This window comes from Vipera berus (genome assembly GCF_964194415.1).
Source record: "Vipera berus genome assembly, chromosome: 1".
NCBI lineage: Eukaryota > Metazoa > Chordata > Lepidosauria > Squamata > Viperidae > Vipera > Vipera berus.
The window spans coordinates 312,362,076-312,379,704 of record NC_138202.1 but is presented as its reverse complement, the minus strand read 5'-3'; the positions used below and the strand labels follow the sequence as shown (position 1 = coordinate 312,379,704).

Genomic DNA, 17,629 nt, shown 5'->3' with positions numbered 1-17,629 from the left:
CTGCATTAAAGTGTTGCAGATAAGATATTGTGTTCACATCCCTTTACACTGAAACTTATTTTCCAAATCCTGGTTAATTCAGTATTTGTGTATGCAAATAAAGTTCTTATATTGGGTGCTATGTAACAAAATGAAATTCAGTGATGAAAAATGTAAGGTTCTACATTTAGGCAAGAAAAACCAAATGCACAGGTATATATAGATGGTACCTTGCTCAATACCATGTTTCCCTGGAAACAAGACCGGGTCTTATTTATTTTTTTTGCCTCCAAGAGGCACCAGGTCTTATTTTCAGGGGATGTCTCTTATACTCACCTCCAGCACCGACAGCCCCACCCAGCCGGTCCACTTCTTTTGCAGCTGAAGGAGCAGCTTCATTCTGCAGCTGCATTCCAGCCTGCAATTTCGCAATCAGGCCTTTCTGGAAGGCCTCTGCAGCCGAGTACAGAGCTATGGATTTAATCCATAGTTCGGTTCTTGGCTGGAGTGGCCTTCTGGAAAGGCCTGTGACTGAGAAATGCAGGCCTGGCTGCAGAAGACCACAGAAGAAGTGGGCCAGCGAGGCGAGGCCTGGCTGCAAGGTAATTGGGTGTGGGGCTCATGGGGCAGCTCCATACCCCCACCCCTGCCCTAGCTTATTTTTAGGTGTATGCCTCACTCCAAAACTAGGGCTTATTTTTGTGGAAGGACTTATATTAGGCCCATACCCCAAAATCAAGCTAGGGCTTACTTTCGGAGCAACATGGTGGTAACTGAGAGGGATCTTGGGAGTCCTAGTGGACAATCACTTAAATATGAGCCAGCAGTGTGCTGCAGCTGCCAAAAAAGCTAACACAGTGCTAGGCTGCATTAACAGGGATAGAATCAAGATCACGTGAAGTGTTAATACCACTTTACAATGTCTTGGTAAGGCCACACTTGGAATACTGCATCCAGTTTTGGTCGCCACGATGTAAAAAAGATGTTGAGACTCAAGAAAGTACAGAGAAGAGCAACGAAGATGATTAGAGAACTGGAAGCTAAAACATATAAGGAACGGTTGCTGGAATTGGGTATGTCTAGTTTAATGAAGAGAAGCACTAGGGGTCATGATAGCAGTGTTCCAATATCTTGGGTTGCTACAAAGAAGAGGGAGTCAAGCTATTCTCCAAAGCTCCTGAAGGCAGAACAAGAAGCAATGGATGGAAATTAAAGAGAGAAGCAACCTAGAACTAAGAAGAAATTTCCTGACAGAACAATTAATCAGTGGAACAACCTGCCTCTAGAAGTTGTGAATGCTCCAACACTGGAAATTTTTAAGAGACTGGACAACGGTTTGTCTGAAATGGTATAGGGTTTCCTGCCTGAGTAGGGGGTTGGACTAGAAGACCTCCAAGGTCCCTTTCAACTCTATTATTATTATTGTTGTTATATGTTTTAGTTACTGTTTGGAAAGGCAGTATATATAATTTATAAATGACATATATTCAGTATTCAGTGTAACTATGCTTAAACTTTCTACAGTGATATAGTTAATTAGTTGTCATCAAATTCCAAACATAGTTGTATGAACAAATTCTAAACATTTTAACCTAAATGGCAATAGTCCCCAGCTCTTCCAAAGACTTTTTAGGGATGATTATGATCCTATCCTATATTTTCCACCTTGTTCTACTTCCTTCAATCTTGTTAAACTCGATATTTTCAGTTGCAGGACAATCCTGTCATATAGGAAATAAAAATAGATTTTAACAAGATCCTGTAAATTCCAGAAATGAATGGTAGTAGGAATCCATTTAAAATGAAATAATTTCAATAGTGGGATATGTTACGGAGAAATAACTATTTTAAGAAAAGCCACTTAGACCAAAGCAGGTCTTTTTAGAATTCTAGTTTTCTAGCTAATTTAAATAACTATAGGATAAAAAGACCTTGAAGCTAAGAGAGCCAATATTTCCTTATGAATCGTATTTCACTATTTGTTCTGTGCAAAAATATTATCATCTGGAATGTTTGATTTACTGCCAACCAACTTCATCACTCTATACTTAATTAGAAGACTCTGAAGAAAAATAAACAAAATGAACAAGAAGTCCTTTCCTACCTGTCCTGGTTATATTTCTGTATACTCCTCAACATGGTTTGGAAAGTCCACTTCCCCATTATCCAAATTTATCCATTGTGTTGAACAAAAACCCTTCAGAACTCAAAACTAGGTTACTTTGAAGAGTTGAATTTCTTTTTAATCAGGATCCTCTAGTAATGCCAGGCATTTGGTTGGCTGAATTGGTAGTGGAACATGGTTCCTGGGGAAAATTTTAGCTTATTTTGCATTTCACTGTAGTTTGGTGAATGTAGTTAAATTGACATTCTGGCAATTCTGCCATTATTTCTACAATAGTCCAGTGTTCACCAAAGTTCCCTAATCAGTGCTCATTTCTTATTTTTATATTACCTTATTTCAAGTGTTTTGTATAAAAGTGCAACTTCCTTACACATGCCACTGAAACTAGTACCCAATTTGGCATAATCAGTTAAACTGCAATAATATTTTTTTTTTCCCCCTTCATGGATTACTGCCTTGTCGTGGCGAAGGGGCTTGCGTAATTCAATGAAGCTATGAGCTATGCCGTGCAGGGCCACCCAAGACGGACAGGTCATAGCTGAGAGTTCTGACAAAACGTGATCCACTGGAGAAGGAAATGGCAACCCACTCCAGTATCTTTGCCATGAAAACCCTATGGACAGTACCAAAAGGCAAAACGATATGACGCTGGAAGATGAGCCCCTCAGGTCGGAAGGCGTCCAATATGCTACTGGGGAAGAGCAGAGGGCTAGTACTAGTAGCGCCAGAAAGAATGAAGCGGCTGGGCCAAAGCCGAAAGGACGCTCAGCTGTGGATGTGTCTGGTGGTGAAAGGAAAGTCCGATGCTGTAAAGATTTTTTCTCCATAGGAACCTGGAATGTAAGATCCATGAATCAAGGAAAGCTGGACGTGGTCAAACAAGAGATGACAAGACTGAACATCGACATCTTAGGTATCAGCGAACTAAAATGGACAGGAATGGGTGAATTTAATTCAGATGACCATCAGGTATACTACTGCGGGCAAGAATGCCTCAGAAGAAATGGAGTAGCCTTCATAGTCAATAAAAGAGTAGGAAAAGCAATACTGGGATACAATCCTCAAAATGACAGAATGATCTCAGTTCGAATCCAAGGCAAACCATTCAATATCACAGTAGTCCAAGTCTATGCCCCAACCACCAGTGCTGAAGAGGATGAAATTGACCAGTTCTATGAAGCCCTACAGCACCTTATAGAACTAACACCAAAAAATGATGTCCTTATCATCATGGGGGATTGGAATGCTAAAGTAGGAAGCCAAAAGATAACTGGAATAACAGGCAAGTTTGGCCTTGGAGTACAAAATGAAGCAGGGCACAGGCTGATAGAATTTTGTCAAGAGAATACGATGGTCATAGCAAACACTCTTTTCCAACAACCCAAGAGACGGCTCTACACATGGACATCACCAGACGGTCAACACAGAAATCAGATTGACTATATGCTCTGCAGCCAAAGATGGAGAAGCTCTATACAGTCAGTAAAAACAAGACCAGGAGCTGACTGTGGCTCAGATCATGAGCTTCTCCTTGCAAAGTTTAAGCTTAAACTGAAGAAAGTAGGGAAAAGCACTAGGCCAGTCAGGTATGAATTAAATCATATCATATCCCTGTTGAATATACAGTAGAGGTGACAAATAGATTTAAGGAATTAGATCTGATAGACAGAGTGCCTGAAGAACTATGGACAGAGGTTCGCGACATTGTACAACAGGTAGCAACCAAAACCATCCCAAAGAAAAAGAAATGCAAGAAAGCAAAATGGCTGTCTGAGGAAGCTTTGCAAATAGCTGAGGAAAGGAGGGAAGCAAAAGGCAAGGGAGAAAAACATAGATATGCCCAATTGAATGCAGAATTCCAAAGAATAGCTAGAAGAGATAAAAATGCCTTCTTAAATGAACAGTGCAAAGAAATAGAAGAAAACAATAGAATAGGGAGGACCAGAGATCTTTTCAAGAAAATTGGAGAGATGAAGGGAACGTTTAATGCAAAAATGGGCATGATAAAGGACCAAAATGGCAGGGACCTAACAGAGGCAGAAGAGATTAAGAAGAGGTGGCAAAATTACACAGAAGAACTATACAAGAATGAGCTTAACGTCCCAGATAATCACAATGAGTTGGTCACTGACCTCGAGCCAGACATCCTAGAATGTGAAGTGAAGTGGGCCTTAGAAAAGCTGAGCAACAACAAAGCTAGTGGAGGTGACAGTATTCCAGCTGAGCTATTCAAAATCTTAAAAGACAGTGCAGTAAAAGTGCTACACTCAATTTGCCAGCAAATTTGGAAAACTCAACAGTGGCCACAGGATTGGAAAAGATCAGTTTACATTCCAATTCCAAAGAAAGGCAGTGCCAAAGAATGTTCAAACTATCGCACCATTGCACTCATTTCTCATGCTAGTAAAGTCATGTTTAAAATCCTACAAGCTAGACTTCAGCAGTATGTGGATCGAGAACTACCAGAAGTACAGGCAGGATTTCGAAGAGGCAGAGGAACTAGAGATCAAATTGCCAACATACGCTGGATCATGGAGAAAGCTAGGGAGTTCCAGAAAAACATCTACTTCTGCTTCATTGACTATGCTAAAGCCTTTGATTGTGTGGATCATAACAAACTGTGGCAAGTTCTTAAAGAGATGGGAGTACCAGACCATCTTATTTGTCTCTTGAGAAACCTATATGCGGGTCAAGAAGCAACAGTGAGAACTGGACACGGAACCACTGATTGGTTCAAAATTGGGAAAGGAGTCCGGCAAGGCTGTATACTGTCGCCCTGCCTATTTAACTTATATGCAGAGCACATCATGAGAAAGGCAGGGCTAGATGAATCAAAAGTTGGAATTAAGATTGCCGGAAGAAATATCAACAACCTAAGATACGCAGATGATACCACTCTAATGGCAGAAAGTGAAGAAGAACTAAAGAGCCTCTTGTTGCGGGTGAAGAAGGAGAGTGCAAAACTTGGGTTGAAACTTAACATTAAGAAAACCAAGATCATGGCATCTGGCCCTCTCAATTCTTGGCAAATAGATGGGGAAGAAATGGAGGTAGTGACAGATTTTGTTTTCCTGGGCTCCAAGATCACTGCAGATGGGGACTGTAGCCAAGAAATTAAAAGACGCTTGCTCCTGGGGAGGAAAGCCATGGCAAATCTAGACAGCACACTAAAAAGCAGAGACATCACCCTGTCAACAAAAGTGCGTATAGTCAAGGCTATGGTCTTCCCAGTTGCAATGTATGGCAGTGAAAGTTGGACCATAAGAAAGGCTGAGCGCCAAAGAATTGAGGCCTTTGAACTATGGTGCTGGAGAAGACTCCTGCGAGTCCCTTGGACTGCAAGGCGATCAAACCGGTCAGTCCTAGAGGAGATAAACCCTGACTGCTCTTTAGAAGGCCAGATCCTGAAGCTAAAACTCAAATACTTTGGCCACCTAATGAGAAGGAAGGACTCACTGGAGAAGAGCCTAATGCTGGGAAAGATCGAGGGCAATAGAAGAAGGGGACGACAGAGAATGAGGTGGCTGGATGGAGTCACTGAAGCAGTAGGCGTGAGCTTAAATGGACTCCAGAAGATGGTAGAGGACAGGAAGGCCTGGAGGAACATTGTCCATAGGGTCGCGATGGGTCGGACACGACTTCGCAGCTAACAACAACAACAATATTTTTTTGGTTCAATCTGCATATCTGTCTGGAAATTGCTAGGTGGGTTTAAGAAAAAACCTCTCTCTCTCTCTCACACACACATACACACAACAAGGACTAGGATGAAAACAAATCTTAACGAGTCCAAACCCCACTGAATTCAACTCTTGAATTCCCTACCAGAACGGTGGGTGATGCCAGACAAAATCGAGCGGTTTTCCATTTTTTCCATACCAAAAAAGCTCCAGAGTTGTTTATGCCCCAACATTTATTGCTCGTTTTTAACATCGTAGCGAGGATCCTTCCGGGTCCTTTTATTCGTCTCCAGCCCTTAAGGGCGGGTAGGGAGACGGATCGACCCGCTAGCGCAGGGGTCTTCAAACTTGGCCCTTTTATGACTTGTGGACTTCAACTCCCAGAATTCCTCAGCCAGGCAAGCTGGCTGAGGAATTCTGGGAGTTGAAGTCCACAAGTCATAAAAGGGCCAAGTTTGAATATCCTTGCGCTAGCGGGAAAACGTACCAACAACCCTCGCGGCTGGCTGAATGACTACGAAAGAAATGGTACCGCCACAGTACTTCCGCAGCTGCTCCTGCCTGGAGTCCGGGCCTGACCCGGGAGTGAATCGATTGAGTGACAGCTCTGGGAGGCGGCGCCCACCCGGCGCCGGGGAAGCGGCGGCCTCGGCAGCTCCGGCGGGCCACTGCACCACCAGCAGCCGAGGCGGCCAGGATGATCTCCCCGCGGAATCGAGGCGGGGAGGTGGCCCGATTCTACACGGTCACTGAGCCCAAGCGCCATCCTCGGGGATACACGGTATATAAGGTCACCGCGAGGGTGAGTTGCCTTTGGAGAGGTCAGGAAAGCGAGAGAGGGGCTCTCGCCTCCCCGATGATTTTCAGTGGCCGATCATCGGGGCCGATTTCCCCCCCCCCCAGCGCTCCCGAAGCTTGTTCTGGGTTTCCGTGAGGCTGCAGGTGAGATCTTGAGTAGCAAGGCGGGGGCAAGCGCAGCTGTCTGGACTATGCGCCCGTGAGCCCCGCGCGGCACATCCAGGAAACGTGAAGCCGTTTCTTTCGCCCTAGACATCTACGCGTGTATCGAACTGGTCCCTCCTCTGGCATCTTTCCCTGTTTCTATTATCCGTAGTCTTTGAAAGCAGCGGGGTTTGGACCTGGGGCTCTTTGCAGTCAGAGGATGCGCTTTGTTACTGAGCTGAGATGTTTCACTTCTTTCCCTCCGCAGATTTTTAGAATCCATCATCCAAGTCTAAGGGAGAAATAGCACTGAATCTCCATCTCTTTTCTGTAAAAATTTCCCTTCGTATAAAATTTACTTGTTGTTTGTATTCTTAAAACTTCCTGGATGATGAGATTCTGCAGTGCCCCTTGATCTCCTATCTCCCTTGGATAAAAAATGGAAGAAGCGTGCAGTAATTCACGGCCCACATCTATCCACCCTTCCCTCCTTTGTGGGGTGGGGAAAGAAGAGGAAAGAATATGTGCAGAAGTGATATTGCTTGTCATAGGTAAACCACACCGAATATAACGGGTCTTACTTTTGAGTAAAGCCACAAAAGATTGTCACAATTGTGAACGGCAGGTAAAAATGTGTTGGGAGAAGAGCAATCAAAATTTGCACTGTATAAGACTAGATTGGATGGAGCAGCTGTCGTCATATGTCCAAATAGGGTGAAAGAACCAGAGCAACAGCCAGTGTATACTTGATTTGTGTTTGCAAAGGGCAGCAGAAGGTTATGGATTGTTCTGGATGTCTACCTTGAAAGACAAAAGGCGATTAAATTGCAAAGCATATGTTTCCTTGAGCTCAGTGCAAGCATCATATTAAGGGAGGAACATTTTGTTCTGTACACAAATCAAACCAGTCCCATTTATACTTTAAATAGCAGATATTTATTTGGATTCCCAGTCTGGATTAACCCCCCCCCCCAAAAAAAAAACCCCACAAAAACAAAAACTACTGTGTTAATCACTACACAGATATTTTGAATATTGGTAGAAACACATTGAACATTACAGGGGATCTTATCTCAGAGAGTAGGACCTCTTTCAGTTTCTAAGCCCTGTCCATAATTAAGAGATATTACCTAAATATTGCATCTTTTAAATATTTTGGACCCTCAGAGGAAAGATCTGTAATTAAAGATCCTTAATGTACCTCTATGTCATATAGCCGCTTAATTTCTCCATCTTTTCTTAGAAAAAGTGCAGACTTTCAATAGTGATGACAGAGCAACAGAGAAGTAAAATAACATTGTACCAGGTTAGTTTCTGTTGATGATAAGTGGGAGAGTACTCTCAATACTTTTTTTTAATTTGAGATTTTTTCAGGTAAATAAACGATCGTAGTACCAGAAACAGAAAACTATCTTGAATTGTTTTCATTTACCAGAGACCTTTCGGGAGAAAACAAATAATTTGTGCTTTCTTGGAAGAAAGATACAAGCAGCCTTCTCTGTGATTTTAATTCAAGGATATATACCTTGCCTGAACCATCCTGTATTTGTTCTATAGAATACTCCTTTGCAGATGTTAGTGGTAGTAATAATAGCATTGATACAGCATTATAGAATGTCCAGAAAGCTTCACATACGTTCTTTAAAAGAGTCTTCTCCAAATGTACTGGCCTGTAACTTTCACTACTTCTTAGTATTAACCATGCTGGCTGAGCACAATGAGAAATGAAGTCCAGATTTTCTCAAGCAGGTTTTTCAAATTTTTTCCAGTTGTGAAATCTATTGGTTAAAAAAAAATCTTAATTAAGAGGTAAAGCTTTTCAAGGATAGAAATCTGAAAATAAAATGAAACAGGTGCATAATATACTTCGTTTACGCAAATTTATATACAGTATTAGAGTTATTTAATATTTTGGGGCTTAGTTTTTTGTGGAATTCCCATCAAGTGCTCATGGAACGTCTGGTTCTATGGAACCTGATTTGAAAAACCCTGCCCTTGTTTTCATACTTGCTCTAGTAATGCTAATTGAAAATCTAACTATATTGCTCTGATCTTGTTTGTTACATGGGGGAAAGATGCCTCATAGAAGACTGCTGCTAGGTGGCAAGCTAGAAATCTGCACTAAAATAACTGGGAGGAAAGAGAAAGCAATGAAAATTTCTACTTCCCAATGATTGTGTTCAGGGTTATATAGTTGAAAAGATGTGGTGTGGAACCTAAACAATTGATAATATATGCCTTTGAGGTTGAAAATGTTCTCCATTCTTAACCAAAGTTGGGTAATTTCAATATGGAGAAGAACAAATTGCAATACTTTTATCGCCATGATTACAAAGTTGGCTTAACTTGATATAATCTTTCTCATGAGTTCTTTGGGTGTTACAAAATAATTTGAAGGCATAGAAGGGGTGAAAACAAGAAAACAGGTTAGCCATATATTTACACAGAGATAGTGCAAGTCATGGTTCATAAAACAGTGAAGTGGAACTATTTCGCAGTTGAAAGTTAAACCCTTATAAATATACAGTATGGTAGAAGGCATATAGAATGTACAAATACCTTTACCAGTTACAAAGTACAAAGAAAACAGAAAAAAGGGTTGAATTCTTTTTTTCGACTTGCAGAATCTAATGCACATTGCATCATGCTCTCTTGGCATTACTTGGTTCCTATGTGATTAACGCTTCAGGCTTGCAGTGCCGTAGGGAAAAGAAGTCTTACAGGAAAGATGTAACAATATTATCTACACACATACTTCTCACTCTTCAGAGCAGAGCTACTGTAAATAGTGCATTTGATGCTTAACCTTGTGAATTTATAATCATTAATTTAGCATGTACACGAACACTTAATAACTGATTTTAACACTTTTTTACCCAGAAAGAAATTGAGTTTCCATCAGATGTGTACACCCTACTGGTTGTCATGTTCAGCAGTAAATGGGAATCATTATTGGTAGAGTCATTCTAATGATATAGATCAAATAAATCAATAACAAGTAGATGCACAAGTTAATAAATTTTATTATAATAAATAATAAATTATATATATATATATATATATATATATATATATATATATAACATGTAAGTCTCTAATAGTCTTAAAAACTCGAATCTCAGGTACATTCATGCTAAAAGTACAACAAAGTCACTGAACTCCGGGATAAATATAAAAATAAACTATTTAATACTAGTCTGGTGTTTAAAGCCGTATAACCTCTTGCGAGATGAGAAGATTGTTCAAACTTGGTTTCAATATACTCAATTACGGGCCAGGTGGAAAGAAGATCAGAAAATTGGCTTTTCAATGACCGACGAAAATTTGATAAAGCAAATTAGAAACCAGGGTCCAGCACATATTAAACGGATATATCTTGCATTGATAGAAATTGACTCAGAAACAGAACTTGTTAAAGATTGTATGATAAAATGGGCCCAGAATATCCAAGAAGTTATTACAATGGACACGTGGGAAAAGATCTGGGTGAGGAACGTAAAATTTACACAAGCTCAAAACCTAAGAGAGAACTTTTATAAAATGTTTTATAGATGGCATTTAGATCCTAAAAAGCTTGCAAGTATGTATCCGAACTATCAGCCAAAATGTTGGAGGTGTGGTGGCGAAGATGCAACATATTTTCATATATGGTGGACCTGCAAAAAGGTTAAGGCTTTTTGGATAAAAATTTGGTGGAATATGCAGAAGATCTTCAAGCAAAGGATAAAGTTTTGTCCGCAATTGTTTTTGTTGGGCATAATTACAGATGCAACTGTTGTGGACACTAAGTTGATGTTGAACTTAATTACAGCAGCAAGACTCTTAATAGGCCAATATTGGAAAAAGGAGGAACTGCCGACTATAGAGGAATGGACTTTAAAGGTTTCTGACCTGGCGGAAATGGCAAAGATCTCGGCTTATTTGAAAGATCATTCGCAAGAACGTTATATTATGGAGTGGAAAAAATGGATTGATTATATCCAGAACAAATACGGGACTAAAAAGTTTCATTTAGCATTTGAATAAGTCTTCCTTTCTTTTTTCTTTTTTCTTTCTTTTTATATGTAATATTAATATTGCTTGTAGTTATTTTATATGAGCTAGAGAGCGATAGATTTAAGAGTTTATGGTTGTTAGCATATGGATGTTTATGATTGTTCTTTGTTTTTATACCTTGTACTTAGCTCTGGGAAGTCGGGGGGGGAGGGGGGAATGGGGGGGAGGGGTAGGGAGGGATAGGTGGGTGTGGGGGGAGGGGGGGATTGTTAAAGATAAAATGTGCTTTAAAACTTTTCAATAAAAAAAAATACTAATCTTTTGTCGGTCCTCTGCTGACGTCATCAGAGTGAAAGCCGGTGGCTGGAAGGTTTGCTTATATAGCTAGCTGTTTCAACGATCTGCTCATAGAGCACGTAACCGGTCTACCCACCCTTTCTTCTCCCCCCCCCCCCCGTTGGTCCTATTTTACTCCTAATTGCATCGCATCTACCTGTTTATGTTTGAGCCTTGGCTCTTTCCCTCCCCCCACCCTCATTCCCTCTGTCCGCTCTGCTCACGTGTGGCTGTTCAACGTCATTGCAAGGACTTAGAGCAAATGCAACGAATACCACCCATATACAGGAGGAAGGGGGACAAGAAAGACCCAGGATGCCTATCTGTAGAACAACATGAAATCACAGCAAGTGGAAAGAGGGAGATGCCAACACGACCCACCCGAGAATCGGGAGAGAGACAACAAGCTAACGAGAGCAGGACAATGCACACGACAGGAGGAACGCCACCAGATGCGATCACACAACAACTTACTGACAGCGTAGGACGAGGCAACTTAGAGGATGATCTGGCAATGACATTGAACAGAAACCCTTGAGGAAATGGATTATCTAAACTTGTTTCAATGGAATATCAGGCTGAGATTTAGCTTGGAGATAGCCTTGGTTACCTGTATAGATGACCTGTGGTGTAGCTTGGATAGCTACCATAAAAAGATGCCCCTAATTCCCAATCTCTGGAACTGTGATGCACCAGCTCCATAGATTGGGAATTAGGGGCATCTTTTTATGGTGGTTCTGTTCCTTCCTTAAGGTGATTCTGGTTGGGGGAGAGAGGTCATTCCCTGAGACACCTCTCTGTGGGGTGCCTTGGAACTTGACTGTCTTTTCTGTCCTACTAAACATCTGCATGGAGTGCATGGAGTTGCTGGTTGACACCATCCACTTATCTGAAGCTCAATATTATAAATACATTTGCTTTATTGGCAACCAACTCCTAGCATTCGAATTCTGATCTATTGCAATTCAAAGACTGTTTTTACATGTACTACTATTAAGCTAAAACTCTTGCATCACCTTTTTGTTTTTAAGATGTTTATATATTGAATTTATCATCTGCTGTAGAATTTTTCCTGGATATCAACACCAGAGTGCCTGAATCCTTCTTTTTCCTGTCTTTTAAAAAATGGTCAATGTTGCCTGTTCTGTAAAATTTTGCCTAGTTTTTGAATAGAAATTCAACATCAGTCTGGCCATGGAGATCTAACTCATTCAAGGTCAGGAGATAATCCTTATTTGTGTTGGATAGAAACTCAACCTGACATTTTGTTCCTTCTGTCTGCTATTCACAAACTGTCTGGTGAAAAACATATCCTCTTTTTGGACTAATAGGAGTAGAGTAGTTCATCTTTAATACTTGCAATTCTTTGGTTGCCTTTATTCAGCAGGCAGGTATTATTAGTATGATTTCTTTTAAAATAGCTTCCATCAACAGAAGTTGTCCTTGAAAAATAATCATTCTGTATATATTTAGAAGTCAGATATTAAATTTAAACTCCACTATTTTCAATGTAAGGGACGCGGTGGCTCAGTGGGTTAGGACGCTGAGCTTGTCAATCAGATGGTCAGCAGTTTGGCAGGTTGAATCCTGAGTGCCACGTAACAGAGTGAGTGCCTGTTACTCGTCCCAGCTTCTGCCAACCTAGCAGTTCAAAAGCACGTAAAAATGTAAGTAGAAAAATAGGGACCACTACGGTGGGAAGGTAACAGCGTTCCGTGTGCCTCTGGCGTCTAGTCATGCCGGCCACATGACCACGGAGACGTCCTTGGACAAGCACTGGCTCTTCGGCTTTGAAACGGAGATGAGCACCGGCCCCTAGAGTTGGAAACGACTAGCACGCAAGTGCGGGGGAACCTTTACCTTTACCTTATTTTCAATGTAGACAGGAAAAGAGAAAGAATGAATGGCAAGTTCATTTATTTATTTAAAACATTTATATAGCTGCCTATCTTATAACTAACTCTGGGCAGTTCCCAATCAGATATACAGATTTATATATAAACTATGTATAGTTTTTATACCAGTACAGTATATGGCATTAGTATATGAGGATCCACCTTACACTCTTCCCTTGTCTGTGGCCCTGCTTTTGCTAATATATGACCTAGATGCCCAGAATTAATTTAACTAAATCCAAAAATACTATAAAATTCCTGGAAGCTTGACACTCAGACAAATCAGCCAACAATAGATACATAGAAATAAATCATATTTACACAACATTAAAAAGAGACAATAAAAAAGCTTAGAAGGGAACAAAGCAACCACAACACATCCTGTCTACCAGCCAACATCCTGATAAGCAGAGATTTAACACCAGGCAAACAATCAAGCAGAAATCAGTGCCTTAATCAAGGAAGTACCAAGGAGGAAACTACATAATCTGCTCCCAAACACTGGCAGGACAAGCTACTGTATTTAAACAGAGAACAAACTCCTGTAACACTAGGAGAAAGATGAAGCAGGAACCAAAGCAAGTGGACGAAAGCCAGGAATCTAAATCTGAAAGATCCCTTTGGGAGGTATTTAAGAAAGAATTAAGTCATGAAGAAAACAAAGGGGGAAAAAAAAGTTTGCCTAGTCTTTGGATCCAGACTTGATGTTTTCCCTAGTTGAAAACAATGTGGGTAAGTGTATATGAGTGTGTATTTGTATATCTGCATGTTTGTCTGAGAAAGAGAAAATGTACAATGAAACCAGTAAAGTTTTGATGTTACTTTAAATTCACATAGTCTTTTGTGTATTCCAAAGAGCCTGCTGTGCCTCAGTGCTTGACTGAAAGTGTTTTGAGCATGACCCTAATTGTTTCCTGGCTGCTGAACACAGGGGCTGTGAGTTTGTGACCATAAGATGATCCTGGGAGCATATGTAACATTTTTATTGGTTTTGAGGTGGGAGGCATGGATTTGACCCTCTGAATTTTTTTATTCGAGTGATTAGTTATGCCTTTGTGGAAGTCTGGGTATGATCAATAAATGGATGCTTTGTCACCTGCCTGGGCTCCCAGGTAACAGCTCTGCTGGAGAATCTTGATGGGGAAATGGGTTTGGCAGCCCTGGGATCACCATGGAAGGAACCACACACAGTTGAAATAATTTCACCCCTACCTAGTGTACCTGGGCATAAATGGATAGTAATAACACTGTCAAGTTAAGTCTATATAAATGCTTGATTATTTTTGTCTTCCACTCCCTCCTTTGTTTCCCCACCCCCCTATTGCATAGGGTGACTTTTTACAATGGGAAGGTCACATCCCTCTGCTTTTTTGGTATACCCTCAAGCCTAAAAGACATTACTGCTTTAAAAGATTTTACTAATGAGTCACAGGAGGAAATATTTTTTTTCCATTTTGGCTTATCTAAAGAACCAAAGCCATGGACAAATCAAAAGAGAGTCAACCTAAACCTTTTAGATGCAACCTACAGGGCTCAATATTTCATTAACTTTGGGGATCACAAATATCCACCGCCCTCCAATTCTCCTGTTTTTATCTGTGGAAAAGTCTACAATATCTGCTGTGCTTCCATCTCTTTATTTTTACCTAAAGGTTTCTTTTTGTTATGTGGGCATTGGGAGGGGAGGGTTTCTGCCATTGGGTGTATGATCTCTGTATATGCCCTGTCTCCTGCACAGGTAAGCCTATCGCCTCAACTTAAATGAGAACTATCATAAACTTGCTATTAGTATTGTTTTCCTTTGTATTAATTTCCTTATTTTTTCCCCAATGTACTAAACCTGTTTTTCTGAAATATTTTATGTCTATGCCAATTGGATAGCAAACCTATTGTCAAGAATACATTAAAAAACTTGTAATGCTCTGGGTGATGAGTGAGCCCCATTTGGTGGCATCTCCTGTTTAACTCAACGGCAAAGGGAGGAGCAGGCAGGCACAGCCACACTTCTCTGTGCTTTAATGATTCACCGGTGGAGATGGTTACTAGCATCAAATCCCTGGGTGTGCAGTTAACAAGTAGGCTGGCTTGGTCGCTCAACAGCGAGACACTGGTGAAGCGGGCACAGCAGCGCCTGCATTTTCTGCGTCGCATGAGAAAAGCACATCTTCCTTCCCCTGTCCTTACTGCTTTCTACAGCGGAATGATCGAGAGAATCCTGTCATACAGCATTACAGTCTGGTTTGGAAGCATCACTGCTTCAGACAGGGAGGTGGTGCAGAGAGTGGTGAGGATGGCTGAAAAGATTATTGTCAGTTCCCTCCCTTCCATCCGGGACATAGCACATAAGCGTTGCTTGAGCAGGGTCCGTAAGATTGTCTGGGATACTACACATCCTCTTCACGACCTGTTTTCCTTGTTACCTTCAGGGAGGTGGCTTCGTGGTATCTGAAGCAGAACATCCAGATTCAGTCACAGTTTTGTTCCATACAGTATTAACCTTGTGAACTGTCAAGCTTCTTCCTTCCGTTATGTATTCAAGATGGACAGTGATTAATATTTATATGTTGCTTATATGTAAGGGTGTAAATCTATACAGATCCCAGCGAGCCCCATGGTTCACCGCGGAGCTCCGGGAGATGAAGCGTCGGAGACGGGGCCTAGAGAGCCGTTGGAGATCCAGTCGATCCGAATCCGACCGGTTGCGACTAAGAATCCACACCAGGTCTTATCTCGCAGCGATAAGGGCGGCGAGAGCCAATTACTTTTCCGCCCTCATCGCGTCCGCAGATAATCGCCCGGCTGCCCTGTTTAGAGTGACCCGCTCCCTTCTGAACCAAGAGGTGAGGGAGGAGCCCTTACAGGGTCAAGCCGAGGAATTTGGTCAATATCTGTTGGATAAAATCGCTCGGATTCGAACCGGCCTGGACTCCAACTGGGCAGAGTCTGAGGAACAGGACACGGGCAGTCTTGTCAATGTCATCTGGGAGGAGTTTGATCCTGTGACTCCAAAGGAAGTGGACAGGATTATGAGGAGGTTGAGCTCCTCCACATGCTTATTGGACCCGTGCCCTTCCTGGCTGGCTTATGCAGCTCGGGAGGGGACACGAGGCTGGTTCCAGGCGGTCATCTCTGCTTCTCTGAGTGAGGGTCACTTCCCCGCCGCCTTGAAGGAGGCGGTGGTGAGACCTCTCCTCAAGAAGCCCACCTTGGACCCAGCTACATTGAATAACTTTCGTCCGGTCTCCAACCTTCGCTTCCTTGCGAAGGTTGTTGAGAGTGTGGTGGCGCATCAGCTTCCTCAGGTCCTGGATGAAGCGGATTACCTAGACCCGTGCCAATCGGGTTTCAGGCCGGGCTACAGCACGGAGACGGCATTGGTCGCTCTGATGAATGATCTCTGGAGGGCCCGGGACAGGGGCCATTCCTCTGTCCTAGTCTTATTAGACCTTTCGGCGGCTTTCGATACCATCGACCATGGTATCTTGCTGCGGCGCCTCAGGGGATTGGGAGTGGGAGGCACGGTTCTGCGGTGGTTCTCCTCCTTTCTCCTGGGACGCTCACAGTCGGTGTTGGCAGGGGGACAGAGGTCGACTCCGAGGCCTCTCGTTTGTGGAGTTCCTCAGGGGTCGGTCCTCTCGCCTCTCCTGTTCAACATCTACATGAAACCGCTAGGTGAGATCATTCGTGGCTTTGGAGTAGGGTACCATCAGTATGCTGATGACACCCAGCTTTTCATCTCGACTCCAAACTGCATCAGTGATGCCCTCGACGTAATGTCCCGTTGCCTGGAAGCGGTTCGGGAATGGATGGGGAGGAACAGGCTTCAACTCAACCCGGACAAGACTGAATGGCTGTACATACCGGCATGCCAGGATACTCAGAGCATTCCATCCCTCAACATCGGGGGTGAGTTATTATCCCCTGTTGATAGGGCCCGCAACCTCGGTGTCCTCCTAGATTCACAGCTATCCTTGGAAGATCACATAGGAGCTGTGACCAGGGGGGCCTTCACTCGGGTTCGCCTGGTGCACCAACTACGACCCTATCTGGACCTGGATGCCTTACGTACAGTCACCCATGCACTTGTGACCTCTCGCCTTGACTACTGCAACGCTCTCTACATGGGGCTGCCCTTGAGAGCCACTCGGAAGCTTCAGCTGGTGCAGAGTGCAGCTGCACGAACACTTTTGGGGGCTTCCCGATACTCCCATATCACACCTCTCCTCCGTGAGCTGCATTGGCTTCCAGTTGCCTTCCGAGTGAAATTCAAGGTGCTAGTGATGACATACAAAGCCCTACATGGCATGGGTCCGGATTACCTACGGGAGCACCTACTGCCAGCGTCAACACCCCTCCGTCCTGTGCGCTCCCACAGAGAAGGCCTCCTGAGGGTGCCACCGGTCAGAGAATGCCGGCTGGTGGCCCCCAGGGGGAGAGCATTCTCAGTGGGTGCGCCAACCCTCTGGAACTGCTTGCCTACCGAAATCCGGATGGCCCCCGACCTTCGCACCTTCCGGCGTGACTTAAAAACCTACCTGTTCCAGCAGGCCGGCCTGGCCTGATAGATCTTGGGGTTTCATTTGTTTTTTACTATTGTTAACTGTATACTTACCTTGCTCTGTACACCGCCCCGAGTCCCTCGGGAGAAGGGCGGTATATAAAAACAAACAAACAAA

General features: G+C 42.8%; 1 protein-coding gene across 2 annotated transcripts in view; it reads left to right on the top strand.

The window, feature by feature from the left end:
• The first annotated feature begins 6,404 nt into the window (after positions 1–6,404).
• The window catches only part of RPS6KC1 (ribosomal protein S6 kinase C1), a 100,441-nt gene continuing 89,216 nt past the window's right edge, over positions 6,405–17,629 (top strand). For both annotated transcript variants that reach the window (XM_081323475.1, XM_081323474.1), the window contains exon 1: positions 6,405–6,586. In XM_081323475.1, coding sequence (XP_081179601.1) covers positions 6,482–6,586 — 105 coding nt within the window. In that variant the 5' untranslated portion in view covers positions 6,405–6,481. The remainder of the gene's footprint in view (positions 6,587–17,629) is intronic.